This window comes from Panthera leo, chromosome C1 (assembly GCF_018350215.1).
Source record: "Panthera leo isolate Ple1 chromosome C1, P.leo_Ple1_pat1.1, whole genome shotgun sequence".
Taxonomy (NCBI): domain Eukaryota; kingdom Metazoa; phylum Chordata; class Mammalia; order Carnivora; family Felidae; genus Panthera; species Panthera leo.
Window position 1 is genome coordinate 201,474,181 of NC_056686.1, and position 21,349 is coordinate 201,495,529.

General features: G+C 37.3%; 1 protein-coding gene across 6 annotated transcripts in view; it reads right to left on the bottom strand.

The window, feature by feature from the left end:
- USP37 (ubiquitin specific peptidase 37) overlaps positions 1-21,349 on the bottom strand; it is a 99,790-nt gene that overhangs the window by 66,588 nt on the left and 11,853 nt on the right. For all 6 annotated transcript variants that reach the window (XM_042950151.1, XM_042950149.1, XM_042950153.1 and 3 more), the window contains 6 exons: positions 17,672-17,843; positions 12,843-12,940; positions 9,839-10,017; positions 9,408-9,485; positions 1,566-1,663; positions 169-253 (listed from right to left, as the gene is read on the bottom strand). In XM_042950151.1, the coding sequence (XP_042806085.1) occupies positions 169-253; positions 1,566-1,663; positions 9,408-9,485; positions 9,839-10,017; positions 12,843-12,940; positions 17,672-17,843 (710 nt within the window). The remainder of the gene's footprint in view (positions 1-168; positions 254-1,565; positions 1,664-9,407; positions 9,486-9,838; positions 10,018-12,842; positions 12,941-17,671; positions 17,844-21,349) is intronic.

Consider the following 21,349-nt stretch of genomic DNA (forward strand, 5'->3'; position numbering starts at 1 on the left):
GCCCCTCCAGAATACTTTCTAACTAAAATATCGTGAGTCATGATTCTCAGCAATTTTGTTATTTTAAATTAGGATATTCACTTAAGACCTCACAGCCTAAACCATCATTCAGTATTCTGAAAATGAGAGCTCTTCAAGTTCTTCACGAAGCAAAGAGCCAACGCATACCTGTCTAGGTTAGTGCTACCAGAAGAGTAGTCCTTGGATCCAGCTCTGCTGCCATAAAACGATGATGACTGTAAAGGTAAAAGCCCTAAAAAAATGAAAAAAACAGGGAAATGTTAATTCCTAAATCAGCCAAATTCATTTAATAATAAAATTACGCATTAGGCCTGTTTATATTTAACTGTTTCTCCCCCTTTCTTTGCATCGAAGTAGTATATATGCATGTTAAAAGATCAAACACTGCAGAAAGGTTATAATACCAAGAATTCTCTCCTGCCCTAAAATTTTGCTTCTAATTTCTGACCAGTTTTAAAACTTAGTTTTCCTCATTTCCTTCATAATGCTAGATAATGTTTCTACTATTTCTTGCTTTATTCATTATAAGTAATATCTCCCTGTTATGAAAAATTAGCAATTTCTCCTTTACATCACTCGTTCTTGTTCTCTTCTCTCCAAGTATTGGTTGTGTTAACTTTACTTTTACTGATTAACTCTGTAACTTTAACACACTTAAAACTTCTACATTTTGTTCCATGAACCTTATCACTTGACTACTTCATTCCTTCTCTCTCCTCCTCTTCCCCATCAACTTTTCTAAGACACACCTTAACTTCAACATTGTCAAGGTTTATTACATCTTTAAGCATTGTTTCCTAACTATAGGTTGATTATAAAAGCTGAAAACCAGTAAGTGGATGTTACAAAATATATTATTATTTCAGAGGTAAGAATTATATTGGAGATACTTCTTTCTGTAGGAGTCCAATGTCATAACCCTGAACCACTAAAAAAAAAAAGAACATTCCTGAAGTCCTGATCAAATGAATTCTCTTAAACTCAACACCTGGCCATATTTTAGCTTGCTTCAATTTAATTTCCAGTTGACATAATATTCAAATCAATACCACATAGCTGATTCTCTAAGGAGTTGAGAGGATCAGAGAGATATTAAATGTGGGAAACACTGACAACAATTCGTGGACAGCGTAACTTTTAGTTTTTGTAAAATGGGGTACAAGCTGAGCTTAAACAACTGCTTCAGGCAATAATTCCAAGACCTTCTGGAACTTGTAACAAGCAGCAACACTGATAAAATTCAGTTTCAACCACTTTAACTCCTTGAATTCATTCTATGGTTCAGGTACTTTGACAACGAAAAAGCTTAACTGTAGGCAGTGAAATAGGGAAGAAGGTAAAGGTTAGAGTCTTTCTTAAAAGAATAAAAATCCCTTATATCTAATACTTTCGCCAAGTACTGGATACAAATTGGCACCTGATAACTAGCACTGAATCATGCACCGAATAATGTAGAGATACGTCCCAGTATAGGTTTTTATTTCTAGTATAATACGGTATGTCATATAATAAATTAGCATTTTATATGAAGACCAAATACTTACCTGATGTTCTATTCTCTTCCGACTGTTTCAAACTCAGCTGCTTCTCTCTACTGCTGGTTAAATACTTTCTGGAGGGATCTGTCATAGCCTTGTTGTTCCTACAGTTAATAATTTAATTCAGTGTGTGTATATATATATATATCCATATATATCCATATAGATATAAAAACATACTTCTTAATTTTAAATACTTATCATTTCAGAAAATTTACATTTCACACACAGGTCAAAATTTCTTAAGTGGCATTTCCCCCATCTATTATTCCCAAATACCTAAACCTTTCCAGTGGAGTGGGTTCAGTTGGAGATATGCTCATGCTTTGATTAAAAGTACTAATTTTAGGAGATCCATCATGCATAAAGCCTGTAGCACATAACACAGATGGCTCTACCCAGATTCCCTCTGACCCGGTTTTTGTGTCTTCTCTTCCACACCAATTTAGGTTATGTTTTTGACAGCCAGTACCTAGGGTTCTTTTTCACAGGTTAACCTCAAGCTACTAGAGATAATTTGCTTGCACTTTGAGAGACACAAGTAAGGTCAAGAAGCCAAGCTCCCTTGCTTGGATGAGAGAACAACTTTAAGGTGAATTTTATGTAACAGGTTTTCTCTCTGGAATTAGGATGAAGCCTAACCTCTGCTTGATTTTTGTATGAGACCACACTCAAGCTTCATTTCCTGCACTCACTGACTTGCTTTCCCTACTCCCCTCCTGGTATCCCCTGGGAGTACTTTCTTAATAAATAACTTGAGCACAAATCTCCATTTCAGCGTCTGCTTCTGGAGAACTTGATCAACAACAGCTAGTTCTAGAAATGGGCCTAGGAAGCACACCCCTAAGGCCAACATTCTGGAACTGAACCACTTGTTTGGCAATGGCAACAGAAATCCCACTGCTGGTGATAATACCTCTGGGACCCTATCAATTATAATTATTAAGATTTTCATTTGTAGTGAATTGGGATGGGATAAACTAGAAAAGAATATGGCTCATGCAATATCTCTAGCATTTGAGAAATATGGTAGATTACACAATGGATCTTACTGGGGTTATAGAAACATTCTAAAACTAGATTAAGGTGATGGTTGCACAACTCAATACAATCACCCAAAATTATTGAATTGCACATTTAAAATAAGTGAATTTTAGAATATGCAAATTGTATTTCAATAGTTTTTAAAAATGTGTCCCAAATCATTCCTTTCCTTGTACCCAAATCCCCCATCAAGAAATGCAGTCTATTTTCCCATGCCTTAATGGGGCTGGCTTTGCGATTTCCTTTTCCTAAAAGAATGCAACAGACACAACAGTGTATAAGTCCTAAGGCTAAAGGCACCTTGCAAATTTACACTCACTCTCTTGGAATCCTGACACTGCTATGTGAATGACTCCAGACTAACTTGCTAGATGATGAAAGACACATGGCCCAATCACCCTCTTTACCCAACCAGTAGGAAGCCAATGGCAATCATGAGCGAGGCCATTCTGGACCAACTAACCACTAGCTGCCTCAGCAAGTGACCATGGATGCATGAGAAAATGAGAGTACCCAGAGACAATCGGCCAATTCTGGCCCAGATAAAGTAGAATCACTTAAGTCACCATCAACTCACAGGCAATAATAGTTACTATTTTAAGTCACTAAGTTTTGGAGTGGTTTGCTATATAGCAACAGATAACTGATCCAAGTGATATGGAATAGTAATCATAAAGACTATGGAATTGGTTGGCTGTTGCTATGAGTACTGATCTGCTCAAGAGAAAAAACAATAGAGTCAGTTGAGCCATTGAGCCAATTACCAACTTAAGACACCATGTAGAATTGCTCACCCAAAGAGAATTGCAGCCTGCATCTTTAGGATTTGAGAGCAAGACCATGCTGTCTGCAGCAAAAAAAAGTATACATTACTTATAAAGTATCACACACTACTCCTGGCATGTTACTAATGCCTGGAAGAGACCCTTGAAGTCATCAGACCAGAAAGTTACAGCAGCAATCCATCATAAAGTGGAAGTAATTTATCTAGGATGAGTTCTAAGCAAGCAGGAATAGATAAGAGGAATAGGCCTATGAGTACTCTCTATAACCAACCTGGCCTGATTCACAGACAGATCATCTGCTATCTTGGTACAGGATAAAAATGAACTGTTGCTGCACTATAGACCCATTAGGGTACTGCCCCAAAACAGAGTGGTGAGAGGAAATCCTCCATGGTGCAGAGTTTGAGAGGCACACTTCTTTATCCACTGTGTGTGGAAAAAAAAGTGGGCCATGATTTCCGGGACAGCAGCAAATAGTTTGGATGGATAGTAAGAAGCCAGCAAGTAGCAAGCCTGGAAGATCAGGGAGAATGATTTATGGAAGAAGTATACGAACAGCCATACAGAAGTGTGTACAAACAGTGGGGATCTGTTTATTAATGCACACCAGAGAGCTCCACTAAAGAGACATTAAACAATCAAGTCCTGGTTCCCAGAAGGGGAACTTTTTCAACCGTGGGGACAGTAAGAGTCCCATTTAATCTAAAGCTATGGTTGCTACTCATCTTGGGCTCCTCATGTTGGCAGAGGATCAGGCAAAGAAAAGAACTGCTATACTAACAGGGGTAACTGACTTTGGTTTTGTTTTGTTTTGTTTTGTTTTGTTTTTTGAGAGGGAGAGTGCGCGAGAGCGGGTACACACATGAATGAACGGGGGAGGGGCAGAGAGAGGGAGAGAGAATCTCAAGCTAGCTCCACACTATCAGTGCAGAGCCCGATGTGGGGCTCAAACTCATCAACGGTGAGATCACGACCTGAGCTGAAATCAAGAGTTTGACGCTTGACCGACTGAGCCACCCAAATGCCCCGACTCTGATTACTATAAGGAGGCAGGGTTGATACTATACAATGAGGACATGAAGAATATCTTTGGAATAAAGGGGATTTACTAGGGAATTTCTTAATGCTGTCACGTTCAGTTTTAACTACGAATGGGCAATTTTTGCACCCATGGACTGCACAAGTACATAGTGACCAGGGGCTCATCCCCAGAGGGATGAGGACTTTAGTCATACCACTAGGCAAATCACCAAGACCAGCAGAAGTATTAGTGGAGAATGCAGCAAGTCTAGAATGGATAGCAGAAGAAAAAGATGACAATACCAGTTATAGCCTCAAGGCTATTTATAGCAATAAGGACAAATAGCAGCTCGTCCCTCTAACCCTCTTTTGTAAGATTTTCACCCAGAAATTGAGTAGCATCAATGTGAAGAATCTGTGATACCATGGAATGAACTTAATAGTTCTGCTCCATCAGAGCCCCTCAGATCCCTTTTTATACTTTTCACACATCCCAGTTGTGTGTTTTCAACAGCCAGCACCTGCAGTTCTTTTTCAGAGAACTGCCTTTGGGCTACTTAAAATATTTTGCCCATCGGGGCAGAGCCACAGAACCAAAGGCTGTGCAGTATGGGAACATGAAAGCCCATCTTCCTTGCTTCAAGTTGGAACAGGCCCAGAGACCCTGCTGGATCAAGATAAAGTCTACTCTCTGTGGGACTTTTCGCTAAGATCACACCCCTGGGTGGCTTCCTCTCCTTCCCTGTCCTATTTCCTCACTCTGGTCTGTCCTATAAGCACCTTCTTAACAAGTCACTTATACAAGTGTAGTAACCTAGAGTCTCCTAGGAAACCCAAACTCCATACAATCTGACTGTGATGTGTTTAAAAGTATTATTAGCCCAAAACAAAGATCAGAAATTTAGGGCTCACTACACAGAATTCTAAGTAGAAAAAGTGAGATGTCCCACAAGTACAGTGAATATGGTGAACTGACATGCAACAGTCCATTAAAACCACCTTTTGGTGTATCTGTCCTGTAAAAGCCAAAAAACAAAAAAACTACATTTCCTAGTTAGTGTTCAGGATGGGAATTAAGATAAATTACATGTAATTGTGTAAGATCTGAAAAGTGGAAGTAAGGCAGAGGTAATGTGTTCTGCTCCTTGTGATGACAAACATCATTTTAGAGGCATCCGGTTTTTCTGTAGAGATTTCTAATCGTGGCAATGGCAGCATGGTCCCAGAGGTGACAGCTTCCAGTGCAGCTATTAGCTTCAGCAACAGCCAGGGGCATCTTTGGTAACCTGATCCGGGGGCATAGCTCTTAAAATCATTCTGAAAGCTTAACCTAAAGCCTATCTTTTCAGCTCTCCTAACGATTCTGTAAGTCTGTTAATACTCTCTGAAGGCAAATACCTTTGTGTATATAAACTAGCTGAAATGAATTTTGTTCCCTACAACTAGACACTGAATACACAAATTTTGTTACTAGAAGTGTGGTACTACCCTAACAAACCTAAAATATATAGCACTAGCTACAGTTGGAAGGTGGAGGGTCAGGACACAGGTATTACAGACTGGAAAGCTGGTGAATACTACTGCTACATCTCAGCAAAATGTTCATAAAACTGTTACTGTAATGTCTTCGTATCAAACCTATAACTCTAAGCCAAAAGACTGAGACGATAAGAATACTGGTCTGTGTTTCAGCATGGTCCTATTCAAGACAGGTTAAACCAGGCAAGGGGCTAGCCAGCTTATAATCAGGGATGAAAAGGAATATAGCCCTCTGTGCCAATGGCCTAGAATTGAAATCGTCTAGTAATTTGAGACCATATGGAACCAAAAAAATCCAATTGCTTTTGATTGTCAAACTGAGGCAATGATAGAAGGTTAACTAAGGAAATAAATTTATGAAAAAAACAACTTGATGTTACTATTAGGAGAAACTGGGTGAAGGGTATACAGGAACATTCTATATTGCTTTTGCAACTTTTCTGTAAATCTAAAATTATTTCAAAACCTAAAAAAAAATTTTTAATGTTTTATTTATTTTTGAGAGAGAAAGAGAGTAAGTTGAGCAGGGCAGGGACAAAGACAGAGAGGGAGACACAGAATCGGAAGCAGGCTCCAGGCTCTGAGTTGTCAGCACAGAGCCAGACACGGGGCTCGAACCCACGAACTGTGACATCATGACCTGAGCCAAAGTCGGACACTTAACCGACTGAGCCACCCAGGTGCCCCTTCACTTTTTTTTTTTTAATGTTTATTTATTTTTGAGAGAGGGAGAGAGAGGCAGGACAGGGGCAGAGAGAGGGAGACACAGAATCTGAAGCAGGCAGGCTCCAGGCTCTGAGCTGTCAGCACAGAGCCCAACGCGGGGCTTGACCCTATGAACCACGAGATCATGACCTGAGCCAAAGTCAAATGCTCAACTGACTGAGCCACCCAGGCACCCCACAACTCTTGATTTCAGCTCAGGTCATGATCTCATGGTTCATGGATTCGAGTCCCACGCTGGACTCTGTGCTGCTGATGTGAGCCTATTTGGGATTCTCTCTCTGTCCCTCCCTTCCTTGAGGATGCTCTCTCTCTAATAAACATTAAAAAACAACAACAACAAAACCAAACAACAAAAATATTGGCCCAAATTCTTTCTCAAGTCTATAAAATCCTTGTTCTATATTTAAATAAACTTTTGGACTTCTAAAACTCCTAGGTTTCTGGACACTTCTACACTTGATCTTCACCAAAAGGCTGAGAAGCAATGATTTCTGGATACTTCTAACTCCCAGAACTTTTATCAGCATGAAGCAGGCTACAAAAGCTGCACAGCCCCAAGAAAGAACACAGTCTTCAAAACCCATTTCAGCTATGGCCTTGAAAGATAAAAGACAAAGGAAATCTATTAGGGGGCAAAATCAGGAGTCAAATGAAGTACAATGAGGGAGTTTCTCCCAAAGGACAGAACACAGACTGCTTGCTACATGGGCTAAACTGCCTTCACTGTCTTCATACCTTCAGCCTACCAAGATTTTTTTGCTGCTGTAGAGCAGTGACTCCTTCAGTTTCCTATTCTTGTCTTTTCTAAATAGAAATTTTTATTGTGGTTATAACTATGCCAGCAATGTATGATAATACATGTATAGACTTGGGAGTGGGGAATACAGGTTAACTTGCCTTTTATTTTTTTAGGTATCAGATCATGAGGCACATGGTCCAAGGCACACTTAGACATTATGGAGAGAAATGCACATCACCCAGAGATCCTGGGCTCTGAACTGGATACAATGACTAAATGTATGCGAAGAATGATGAATAGGTATATTTCTATGGCTAGAGAGGTAAACTACAGCAGACTATTAACTGTCCCCAAATAATCATTGTACACTTCTGCCATAATAGTATAATTTGGGCTAGGCTAAGCATATTTCCCAGAGTTCCTCATAATTTGGTATAACCATATGACCAAATTCTGGCCAATGTGCACAGAAGTGGTGTGTGCGATTTCCGGCCTAAAGGAAAGCAGTATGCCTTCCCTTTGTTCTTTTCTCCATTCCCATCAACAGGCATGCAGACATGAGAGTGGAGGCTGAAGCATCTATCTTGGTTCACAAAAAGAAAGCTATTTATTAAGAATTGTAGACCAACAAGATAGAAGGAAGCTGAGTCTATGGTGATTGTAGTTTCAGATGCCACACCAGTCCTATATCACCTACCCAGTTTTCCATCTGTTATAGCAACAGAACCAAGACCCCAATAAATATATAAAGTTTCTTTAGCTTTTTCTCAACTCTCTTCTGCTGACCCTTGACCTTGAGTATCAGTTAATTGATTATCAACTGATTTCTGTCAAGGTATTAATTGGCCATTTGCAATGATGTGGACGGAGCTAGACACTATTACGCTAAGCAAAATAAGTCAGTCAAAGAAAGACAAATACCATATGATTTTACTTGTATGTGGAATTTAAGAAACAAAACAAATGATCTAGGGGGAAAAAAAGAGAGAAAACAAAAAACAAACTTCAAAAAAAAATTTTTTTTTTAATGTTTATTTTTGAGATAGAGACAGAGTGTGAGTAGGGGAGGGGCAGAGAGAGAGAGAAAGACACAGAATCTGAAGAGGCTCCAGGTTCTGAGCCGTCAGCACAGAGCCTGACGCGGGGCTCGAACTCACAAACTGCAAGATCATGACCTGAGCCAAAGTCGGCCACTTAACCGACTGAGCCACCCAGGCACCCATTCTTAACTATAGAGAACAAACTGATGGTTACCAGAGGAGAGGTAGGTCGATGGATTAAACAGGTGATAGGGATTAAGGAGTGCACTTGTGATAAGCGCCGGGTGTTGTACTGCTAAATTGTACACCTGAAACTGACATTACACTGTATGTTAACTAACTGGAATTTAAATAAAAACTTTTTAAAAAGGCACTAATTGAAGTATTTCATTAATTGTGTAATAACTATTCTCCCCCAAACAACAAAAACTAAACAAAAACCCTCCATGATGAGGAAGAGACTGTGAGCTGGTGACTGTCCTGTTGCAGGTCTATTCTCTTTTGTTGAAGCCAGAAAATACCTCTAAAAAACTGAAGCTCCTTGCCTAGACCCTATGTCAGGTTCACATCCTTTTACTCCCAGGCTAACTTTTCACATGAATAGGATTAAAAAAAAAAAAAAAAAAATCACAGATAAAGGGAAGGAAAGAATTCACACCAAAAAAAGCAGCCAACAAGAAACATCTGTTTAGAGTTCTTCAATCTTATTCTTCCTCTAAGTATTGCAGATAATAAAAAAGGCTAGGATGGGAGAAGGGCAATGATCAAAGCAACAGCAATGGCCAAATACTCTATGGAGTCTATAATCTACTGTCACCAAAATACTTTAAATTCTGTTCTATCTTTAGAATTCTCATAAACTGAACACCTCTCCCCCAATCTTCCTTAGCGACCGTAATTACCAATATATAAGAAACACTGATCTAGTGCCTTAAGTGTTCTTTAAGCAACTTACGATGATGAATCATTTTCCTTAGGGTAATCTTCATTCAACTCTGAGCCAGATGATAGCATTCTTTTCCTCTTTTCAGTCCTGTAGAGGACAAAGAAAAAAAGTTATTTAAAAAAGTCATAATTCATACCATTAGGAAATATAAACCAACATATTCAAGGACAGGAACTATGACTACTACTGCTTAATTCTCTAAACCACATTTTAATTAATATACTGTACATCTGCATGCTCAGTATGTGTCACTGATGTAAATCATAAAAAGCCAACACTAATTACCTACTAAAATAAATATATGCTCTATATGTTCTTTTTCTAACATATTTTACTCACTGGACAATCTCTTTTTTCTCAAAGTCCCTGTCTTTCTAAAAGGCCTAAAAGACATTTATAAACAGGCACAGCTAATGACTAAGAAAAAAAGTCTTTCATACCGATTTTCTAATGACCCTGATCTAAGAGGTGTTGATGTAGATGTCAAAGAGGGAATTGTTCGGGTGACAGCTATTCCACTTCCTGCTGCAGTCTTAATTGATCCTCTACCTGGATTACCAAGAACTTTTCGAAATGGAATATCATCTTTAGTTTCCAAACTTCCTCTTTTTGAAGGTGTCTGTAGGAATAAAGTTTAACATAGCTAAGTATTCAAATTAATTGGCATGCTTTTAGATCATATTCTCACATGGAAAACTTTTTAAATTTTTTTAAAGTTTATTTCTTTTGGGGGGGGAGGGGGAGTGTCGCACAAGTGGCGGAGGAGCAGAGAAAGAGAGAGACAGAATCTGAAGCAGGCTCCAGGCTCTGAGTGGTCAGCACAGAGCCCTATGCGGGGCTTGAACTTACAAAGCGTGAGATCATGACCTGAGCTGAAGTCAAACGCTTAACCAATGAGCCACCCAGGCACCCCTCATATGGAAAATTTTTATGAAAATAATTCACAACTAGAAACCCATCTCCAGAGAGTCGAGCCTAATTGGCTTGGAGTGAGGCGCATTCACCAGTAGGCTTTTTTGAAGCACTCTAGCTGATTCTAATGTGGAGTCTGCATCAGAAATTGAACTTGACACTCATTTTCTTCTAGCACTCCCATCAACTTAAAATTTCCACACTATAACTGGAGGCAGAAAGGAATTTGCTTTGAATACCAGACTTAAAAAAAAAAGACTCAGATACATAAGATGTGATTCTAGTGATTAGCATGAAAATAAATCTTCAGAGAAAAACATTCAATGATTATGATCATGTGACATAAGTATGAGAAAAAGAAGCAATGATGATATTTCGTTGCCATAACTTAAATACCAAGTCACAAATGCCTCATATGACTTTTGAGGGGTTCTAGTCTGGAGGAATCAATGAAACAAATACATCATGATGGGGAGAATGAGAGTGAGACAAGAGTCCACTGGCAGAAGATCACTCGAAGAGTCTACCCTAAAAATATAGCAAGAACATTCAAAGTGAATACAACAATTTAAACATCTTAGTTGGGAAGTAGTGCTTTTGGCCAGCATTCTGCCAGATAAGTTTTACAACTAGATTAAAAGCAATGTAATTTCTCTATGGAAGAAATTTCTAATTTTTTTCTTTCTACAGAATTACATACAATCTTAGGATAGGAAAGAAAAAAATCTCTGAGATCATCTGAATGAACAATTTTAAAAAGTTAGAATTTATTTTCAAATGGGTGATACATTCTTAAGACTCAAAAATCAAAATACTAATATAAAAGCCATACACTAAGAAGTCTCCTTATCATCCACTGCCATCCATCCAGTTCTTCCGCTTGCCATTCTCTTATCCTCTATAAGTATTCTTCTTTATGTAAATGCAAACCAACTTCATTCTTTTTGTTACACAAATGGTAGTATACTATACAGTATACATATGTATACTGTTTTGCATTTTTTAACCCTTTTGACCATGATCTCTACTTAGAAATATTTTACATCATAAACTATTATACATACATAAAATGACAATAGAAATTTCAGAAATCAATACTTATCCTTACTATGTATAATACTTCCTCTATTATTTTCTATTTTGTTCCTTTTTTATTTAATGCTAGTTATGACCCATAAAATTGATTTTACAATCCCACTGACAGGAATCATTACTTGTGAGAGTATAAATATTTGTTTCTGCTACGTATGTTAACATTTACATATTTAAGTATTCTAACAGTTTGAATTTCTATCTATATGTGAATCTCCAAATAATTATGCTAAATGAAAAAGACAAAAAATATATACACTGATTCCACTTATATAAAACTCTAGAAAATGCAAACTAATCTACAGCAACAAAAAACAAACCAGTTATGGTTTAGGGGATAGATGCCAGAGAGAAATCAGGAAGGAAGGATTACCAAGAGGGATGAGGAAACTTTTAAGGGTTATGGCTTATGTTCACTTGGTTGATTATGGTGATGATTTTATAGGTATATACCTAAGTCAAAACGTGTCAAGTTGTACACCTCAAATATGTGCATTTATAGCATGTCAATCATATTTCAGTTAAAATGTAAAGAAAAAAAACCACCCATAACCTATTAAAAAAACTAACAAAAATAAAATCTCACTGCTTAGTCCAGCAAATGGACTAAGTAATCACCTCTCCCAGCCAAACAGAACTCATCAATTTACTTACAGAATAGTTCAAAGCTTTTCTTTATGTCTGGTTTCCATTTATGAGATAAATTTTAAAAGACATAGGACTCCTAAGTTGTAATAGTACACAGCAAGACTCATGGCTATCTGAATGTTTATGAAACAAAAACTACTTAAAAAGTAAATAGAGAACCTCAACAAAGCAGGTTGGTATCATATAGTATAGGGGAAAAGTTCATAATGCAGAACAAACTCAAAAGACGTCACAGAAGTAATAGCAACAAATATTTATAGGATTGTTAGTATATGGTACCATGAGCTAAGCACTTTTACAGGACTATCTCACAGCAACCCTTAAAATACTACTTCTGTCTCAATTTTACCGATGGGGAGTAAGGTTCAGGATACTCAAGGAACTTCTCCAATGACCCAGGACTAGTAAGCAGCAGCACCAAATCTCAAACCTACATCTAATACCAAAGCTATGTTTGTAAAAACTACTCTTTGGGACACCTGGGTGGCTCAACTGGTTGAGTGTCCAATTCTTGATCTCAGCTCAGGTCTTGGTCTCAAGGTCATGAGTTTGAGCCCCACATTGGGCTCCACGCTGGACCCAGCCTACTTAAAAAAAATACATATATATTAAAAAAAAACACACACACTTTACTGTGGTTCACGATGACCATGAGACACAGAGCATAGGTCACATTGGGTTCAGTAAAACTACATGTAAGAAGGGGAATTTGTGATAAATTATGGAAAAAACTTGCATAATAATAGTTGATTTTAACTTTTTTTAAAAGCTAGAAAAGTCAAATGAACATACCTGATTGTCTGAGTAAGAAAGCTGCCTGTTGGTTTCCTTCTGTGAGGTCCTGCTGCCCAGAATAGCTCCAAAACTACCAGACCCCTGAGGTTTCATGGCTGGTGGGGGAAAAATAAATGAATAAATCCCAAGTCATTTACTTTAATAAAGAGATTTACCATTATTACAGAATACTGGAAAAAAAAAAAAAAAAAAAAACAGAAGAAACATTAAAAAATCAAAGTGCTGGGGTGCCTGGGTGGCTCAGTGGGTTCAGCCTCTGACTCTTGATTTCAGCTCAGGTCATGATCTCATGAGTTTGTGGGTTTGAGCCCCAATACAGGCTCTGCCCACTGAGAGTGTGGGGCCTACTTGGGATTTTCTCTGTCTCTCCCCCTCTCTCTCTGCCCCTTCAGCATACTTTTTCTCTCTCAAATAAACTTAAAAAAAAAATCAAAGAGCTTATCAACCGATTCTTTCTGAAAATATATCTGCTATATATAGTAATTGAAATTCCAAGCTAGAGTCTCAAGGAAAAAATGAAATAACATGCAAAAATCTGGGAAGATGTAATAGAAAAATAAATTTTAAAAAAATCTTTTTTAACGTTTATTTTTGAGAGAGAGAGAAAGACAGAGTGTGAGTGGGGGAAGGCAGAGAGAGAGGGAGACACAGAATCTGAAACAGGCTCCCGGCTCTGAGCTGTCTGCATACAGCCTGACAAGGGGCTTGAACTCACGAACCATGAGATCATGACCTGAGCGACAGTCGGATGTTTAACTGACTGAGCTACCCAGGTGCCCCAAAAAATAAAATTTTAAATGCAAAATCAAAGTGCTATAAAGTCTCCTCTATAAATATTTGGTAATTAACACTACAGAAAAATTAGTCACTATGTGTCAATGGCATGAACACTGACACTGGATGCTAAGGAAACATGTTAGAACCAGTGACAGATATACTTCCAATAACCTATATACTCTATTAAGTTCAGCAAGCAGCATAAATGGTTTCTATTCCAAAGAAATCAGTACTAGCTTAAAATACATATGGTACTGGGGCACCTGGGTGGCTCAGCTGGTTAAGCATCTGACTTTGGCTCAGGTCATGATCTCACAGCTTGTGAGTTTGAGCCCTGCACTGGGCTCTGCCCTGGCAGTGTGGAGCCTGCTTGGGATTCTCTCTCTCTCCCTCTCTCTCTCTGCCCCTCCCCACTTGTGCTTGCTCTCTCTCAAAACAAACTTAAAAAAAAAAAAACCATGAAGGTACTGCAGAAGTGTGAATTTGTATATACTTTAGAAGTAGTTTATACTTCAATTTCCCACAGACAATCCTTTGAAATGTTTTAACTTTTAAAAAATGCAAATACTGAGCATTTGCATATCTTCTTGCATGAATAAAATTGTTTTTGTAGAAAAGGAATTCTAAGAACTTGTTAGAATAAGAATTGCTGGAGTAAAGGATGTACAGTTTTTGTTTTGTTATTTTTTGTAAGAGGGAAAGAGAAAGAGAGGGAGAGAGAAAGAGAGGGAGAGAGAGGGAGAGAGAGGGAGAGAGAGGGAGACAGAGGGAGACAGAGGGAGACAGAGGGAGAGAGAGGGAGAGAGAAGGAGAGAGAGGGAGAGAGAAGGAGAGAGAGGGAGAGAGAGGGAGAGAGAAGGAGAGAGAGGGAGAGAGAGGGAGAGAGAGGGAGAGGGAGAGAGAAAATCCCAAGCAGGCTCTTTCCTTAGCACAGAGCCCAACGTGGGGCTCGATCCCACAACCCTGGTATCATGACCTGAGCTGAAATCAAGAGTCGGACCCTTAATGGGGCATTGGGTGGCTCAGTCAGTTAAGTATCCGACTTTGGCTCAGGTCATGATCTCACGGCTCATGGGTTTGAATCCCACACACGGCTCTGTGCTGACAGCTCAGAGCCTGGAGCCTGTTTCGGATTCTGTGTCTCTCTCTCTCCGCCCCTCCCTCGCTTGTACTCTGTCTCTCTGTCTCTCTGTCTCTCTCTCTCAAAAGTAAATAAACGTCAAAAAAAAATATTAAAAAACAAAAAAAGAGTTGGACACATAACCAACTGAGCTACCTAGGGGCCCCAGGGAAGTGGTTTTAAACTAAATTGGTATTACCAGTTATTCCTCCAAAAAATATCTCTAAGTTCCTACCAAATATATGAAACTATCTTGTTCTCCTCATACTATTGCTGATGTGATACTAAGAACTTGAATTCAATTATTGGTGAAGTTGAGATTTTTTCATGTATAAGAGCCATCTGTTTATCTTCCTGAATTTCCTATATGCAGTTTCTACTACTCTACTGAATTGTCCTTCTCATACTGATTTGGAAAATAGGTCTTTGTTTATTAGCAACATTAACTCTGTCACTGTGGCTAATATTTTCATTGTTTTTTTTTTTTTTTTTTTTTTTACTCTTGCCTCAGAGATCATTTAAGTTTTTTACAGTCCATTATTAATCTTTTCCTTTACTGATTCTGTTTTTGTATCATAGTCAGAAAGGTCTTTTCCATCTAGATATTATGTTAAAATCCAGTGTTCCCCTTTAATAACACTTTTATCATTTTACTTTTTTATATTCAAATCCTTGATCAATGTAAAATCTATTTAGATGAATGAAGTGAGATAGGGAGCCAGCTTTATTCTTCTTAAATGGTTAGTTATCTCATTTATAGATAACACGTCTATCAAATTTAGTCTTTTTTCCACTGATCTGAATTGCCACACATTATATATTAAATGTGCTATACTTTTCAAAGTATCTTTACACTCATTATCCTACTCTAGTCTCTGTAAAGTACATATTCCTTTTGGGCAGCAAAGGCAACTAAAGTCAAAAGATTAAAATAACTTGTCCAAGAGCAGCACAAGACAATTCAACTCCACAGCCTGCTCCTTTTGACCTAATTACTAAGTGTCTCTCTTATACCAGTCATGCTTTCTATTTATGAGATTTTATTCTTTAAGACCTGAACTTAAGGTAATATAACCTTCATTTTAGAGATGAGAAACTGAAACTCAGTCGTTAAGTGACATATTGAAAAACACACAGGAAGTAAACAGAGGTAGGATTCAAACCCAAATCTGTTTAGGTCCAAAATTCACATTTCTCCACTATATCATGTTGTTCAGATTTAAATATGGATTTCCAGAGAGTCTATTGTGCTTTCCATTCCAATTTATTTAGAGACATGCTTTTCTTACACGTGTCAACTTTTAAAACAGTGGGTCAATTAACATGATGGGTACAATGAAATAAAACAAAAACAGAAAGGTATATAGACATAGTCCCTGACATATTCTAAAAATTTTAAACAGTATTCAATTCCTTGATTCTAAAATTCAACAGTTATTTAGTAAATTGACATAGCTCAGATTTGGTAACATGAACATATGAGTAGGTACTACATAGCAATCAATTTTTTAATTTTACAAGGAATATAGTGTATCAAATAGATATTAATTAAACACAAGCAAAGTAGCACTCCTACATCTTCACCTTCTAACATTTTTATGTGTCATATTTGAGTTAAAAAAAACCCCAAAATTTGTCAACTATAAAATATTAGTAATGAAGTTTTGATGAGAATATAGTTGAACACTAATTGTAATAGTGGAAAACTCATTTTAAGCACTAGATTATTCCTTTAAAAATGTGTATCGGGGCGCCTGGGTGGCGCAGTCGGTTAAGCGTCCGACTTCAGCCAGGTCACGATCTCGCGGTCTGTGAGTTCGAGCCCCGCGTCAGGCTCTGGGCTGATGGCTCGGAGCCTGGAGCCTGTTTCCAATTCTGTGTCTCCCTCTCTCTCTGCCCCTCCCCTGTTCATGCTCTGTCTCTCTCTGTCCCAAAAATAAATAAAAAAAAAAAAAAACGTTGAAGAAAAAAAATGTGTATAAATACATTTTTTAAATCAAAATATTTTAAATGAAAGGGATTAGGAAAGGGCAGGGGAACCTAATCATATTGTATGATTTTTGTATAGTACTTGCTATCTTCATAGCAAGAGTAAAACCTCAGAATAAGTCTCATGTAGAGAAACACAAATACCTAAGATTTGAATGACAAGGTAACTCTTCCCAATAGTTTCTCTCCTCCTTTGCTAGCCATAGTCTTTTGTAGAATCTTTAAGGTTTTCTACATATAGCTTCATATCATCTGAGAACAGATATAATTTTCTTTTCTTTTTAAAAAAACTTTTTTTTTTTTCTTTTAAAGTAAGCTCTACACCCAACATGGGGCTTGGAACTCATGACCCAGAGATCAAGACTCATACACGCTACAGTCTGAGCCAGCCAGGCACCCCTACTTCTTCCTTTCTAATTTGTATGCATTTCATTTCTTTTTCTTGCCCAAGTTCTTTTGCTAGAACTTCTAGTATTATGTTGGGCAGAAGTGGTGAGAGAAGGCATCCTTGCCTTGTTCCTTATCTTAAAGGAAAACCTTTCAGTTTCTCACTGCCAAGTATGTGAATTGTGTGTTTTTCATACATGGCCTTTTAGGTTGAGGTAGTTTCTACTCTTAGTTTGTTGAGTGTTTTTGTCATGAAAGGGTTTTGAATTTTATCAAAGCCTTTTTCTGCATGGAAAAGATCATGTTTTTTTTTTTTCCTTCATTCACTCTTGGTGTATTACATTGATTTTTCATATCCCAAACCATCCTTGCATTCCAGAAATAAATCCCACTTGGTCATGGTATATAACCCTTTTATTGTGCTGTAAAATTCAGTCTGGCAGTATTCTGCTGGGGATTTTTATATCAATATTCGTCAGAGATACTAGTATACCATCTAGTAATATTCTTTTTTAATTGTTAATGGCAAACCCTGGGAAGATTTAGTGCTCACCTGTATGAAGTCTGTTTTGATGGACTGCATCTAGAAACAACCTCATTTCCTCTGCATCCTTACTTGGTACTTTGTCAATAGACAAGAAGCTATTATCTTGTAGAGTTAACATTAAGCGGCTTTGTTTCGCTCCACTTGGTCGAAGCACCACATTTTTAATGTTATGACTTAGCTAACCAACACAAAAGGAAAATTACATTATTATTAAAAATGCACAATAAAGTAAAATAAATTGTATAAGGAGCACTTTACTTCATACTTTCTAAGTTAGATTTCTTAAGTCTTTCCCATATTAATTTTAGGGTTTTTTTCCCACCAACCGAAAAGAGTTCCCATTTCTTGATACACTTAAAGATTTCACTTTCAGGAGAGGCAAACACCTACTATTAAAACTTATTTTACAAAGTAATCCTAGCATTCTTGATTTTATGACAGGGAATTGAATATTTTCACATATAGTTATAAAGCTATAAAAGCTAGTGAGTTAACAATTAACAGAGCCTAGGTGGATATACCAGCACTACTCTAGAAAGCCACATTATGTTAGAGGCTTTCTTTTTCTCTCTTCCTTTTCTTAAATAAAAGCTTATAAAATATCTGACAATTGGTTTAGGTAGCTGTAATGTAAAAGGATACATTAATCCAAACTATAATCTTCAAAAGAATTCCACCTCTCAAAAACATGGCAAAATAAAATTTACCAATTTGAGACGTCTTTTTTTTCTTTCAAATATATATTTTAAGATTTTATTTTTAAGTAATCTCTACACCAACATGGGGCTCAAACTTACAATCCTAAGATCAAGAGTTGCATGCTCTACTACTGAACCAGCCAGACACCCCCATCTTTCTTTTCTAATTATCTAAGCAGGTTCATTTAACTTTCTTTCAATCATGAAGATCATGAGTACTCTGGAAACCCTCGTAGCTTACTTCTTCCACTCCCCAGAATGGTCCAGTAATTTGTCCTATAATTTTCCAGACTCTGGATATGTGCTATGAAGTGATAACATTTATTTTCTCTTGGCTGAAATTTTTCCAAGACTAAATTAATAAGTCTTCCAGTTTATTACCTAAGTAATTCTTGCCAAATAGGCATCCTTATTCTCTAATGTTCTCCCTCAGCAGGCACATACAAAGGTTTCAAAAGCTGCCTTTTGCTGAAGATATACCCTTTGAATAGCAGAAAAATGTAATAGTATTTCATAATTTTTTAAAACTAGAATTGATCTTTGTCAATTTTTACATAAGATTAAAAATATAATTTTACCAGACTTCATTTATATTCAAATTTTAAATAATATATATACACACACACACACACAAATATATACACATAAAAGCTTCCTAATAGGTCTTATTAAACTCATGTCCTTCAGTAAAAATCCTATCATAAGGGGCACCTAAGTGGATCAGTCGCTTAGTGTCCGACTCTTGATTTCAGCTCAGGTCATCATCTCAGGGTTCGTGGCATCGAGCCCTGCATCAGACTCCTTGCTAACAACGCATAGCCTGCTTGGGATATTCATTCTCTCTCTCTCTCTCTCTCTCTCTCTCTCTCTCTGCCCACCCCCCACCTGCTCACACTCGCACACCCTCTCTCTCTCAAAATAAATAAAAACAATTCTATCATAGAACACAATAAACAGTTTCAGAGGCTTTAACTCTGAAATATTTAAACAAGGAGTTTAACATGCAAAAAAAGAGATCACCTAAAACCATTATTTCAGTCCACATACTACTTTTTAAAAATCAAAGTTAACTACAAAAGGGAAAAGTTTGTTCACTAACAAACAGGATGAGAATAATCTGAATTTGATGTCTCTAACAAGTGAAAATCCTATTAGCCCCGCAATTTTTGTTATTACCCATATGGTGAGGCCTTCCAGCTTTAAGCTGAAGTACTCTATTGAAGCCTTCCAGTACTCTATTGAGGCCTTCCAGACCTCTCTGCTGGAGCTCCAGTCCTGTTTACCTAATGCCTACTAGATACCAATATCTGAACGTCTGACGCCTACAACAACTCATCTCTCCCCTCCCCACCCCAGTTCTTCCCCTCTGCTCCCTACCAAGACATGAAAGGGACTACCATCCACTCAGAAATCTGGGAATCTCCCCAGGGTCTTTTCTTGCTTCTATTGACTTTTCCTTTGATTAGGACCTTCATTCCTCACTTAAACTCCCACAATGACCTCCCATATGTCTTTATTCTCCCACTATCTCTTGTAATAAACTCATCTGCCTAGCCCCTAAATGAATTTGAACTTGAGATTCTTGGCTTCTTAGAATCTAAGCTCCTCTTAGTATGACAAACAAGATACTTCAAGATCTGGTTTCTATCTAGCTCTTCAGCCTCTACTTCTGCTACTCATTCCTTACTGTCTGTTTATTTTAAAATACTTTTCTGGTTCCCTGAGTGTCGATTCACATTTGCATGTGTTTGTCCATGTATAGAAATCACCTCCGCCCTACCTCCACTTGTTTGGCAAACTCCTATTTACCATCTAAATGCTCAGAGCACAAACCATTCTCTTCTTTGTGTTACTTCAGTGTGTCTGGAATATTTTTACATCTGAAAATGCATTTGATTATGCTTAAGTTTGAGAAGAAAAACAACTCGTTCAGCTCTGTATTAATAGCCCTTAATACAGTATCCACCACATTAATCTGTAGGTGGTTAACAAATGAATGCTGAATGCAAATTGATCTAGAACTGAGATGAGGCCGGAATAACAAGCAGAATCTTCATGCTCCTAAAGACGTAAGTTTGCTTAAACATTTAAGTATTTACTCACTGCTAATTTGGGCTGAAAAACTGAATCTCCATTTGAAAAGGAATCATTTCATTGAGATGAACAATTAGTAGATATACATTTGTGGGAGAAACTACCACTGTTTCTATTACTCATGTTACCACCTCCAATCTATTTAAGAATATCTTTAATACACTAAATCATAAGCAATTTATTTTCACAGTTCAAAACCAAACAGGAATGGAAATTTTATCCCAGGTCTAGGGTTCTCAAGCATAATATTTCATAAATTATTATTCAATAGAGTACTTCAGCTTAAACGAATATTATACTTTTGTATTATGTAATTAACAAATACAGAATTTTAAAGTGCAGAAAATGTTAAGACATTATTTTCTTAAATTTAAATCATAACAAGATGAGTAATTCAGGATAAATAGTATAGAAGTGAAAACAAAATTTACTATTTTCTGCGGTGATGAAATAGTGAAATTCTTCAAAAGTTTACAGCTAGAAGAAAACAGCTGTAAATATGACTTCGAATAATCATCCTTGAATGGTCCATACTATAACCTTTGGTAAGACTATTTGGGAAGTAGACATTTGGTTTTAGAAGATACTAATAAGTTCTCTTAGAAGCTAATACTAAATAGTGATGAATCTATCATTTTATGCTAAGGAAAAAAAAGGAATAACTAAAGTTATCCTAATGTGGTTTTCAGAATAGCTTAGAAATAGTATCCAAACCCAGTTCCTCTCAGCTTCCTCCCAGTTTTCTTTTCAGTAATGGTGACTACTTCCCGCTCCTTATTCTACACCATCAACAATGCTGTTGAATAACTGATAAAAGATATACACAGAACTATCAGTGTCCTAGAAATAAAAAAGAAATATTAACCTAGGAGGAGGGCTACCACTATACTTA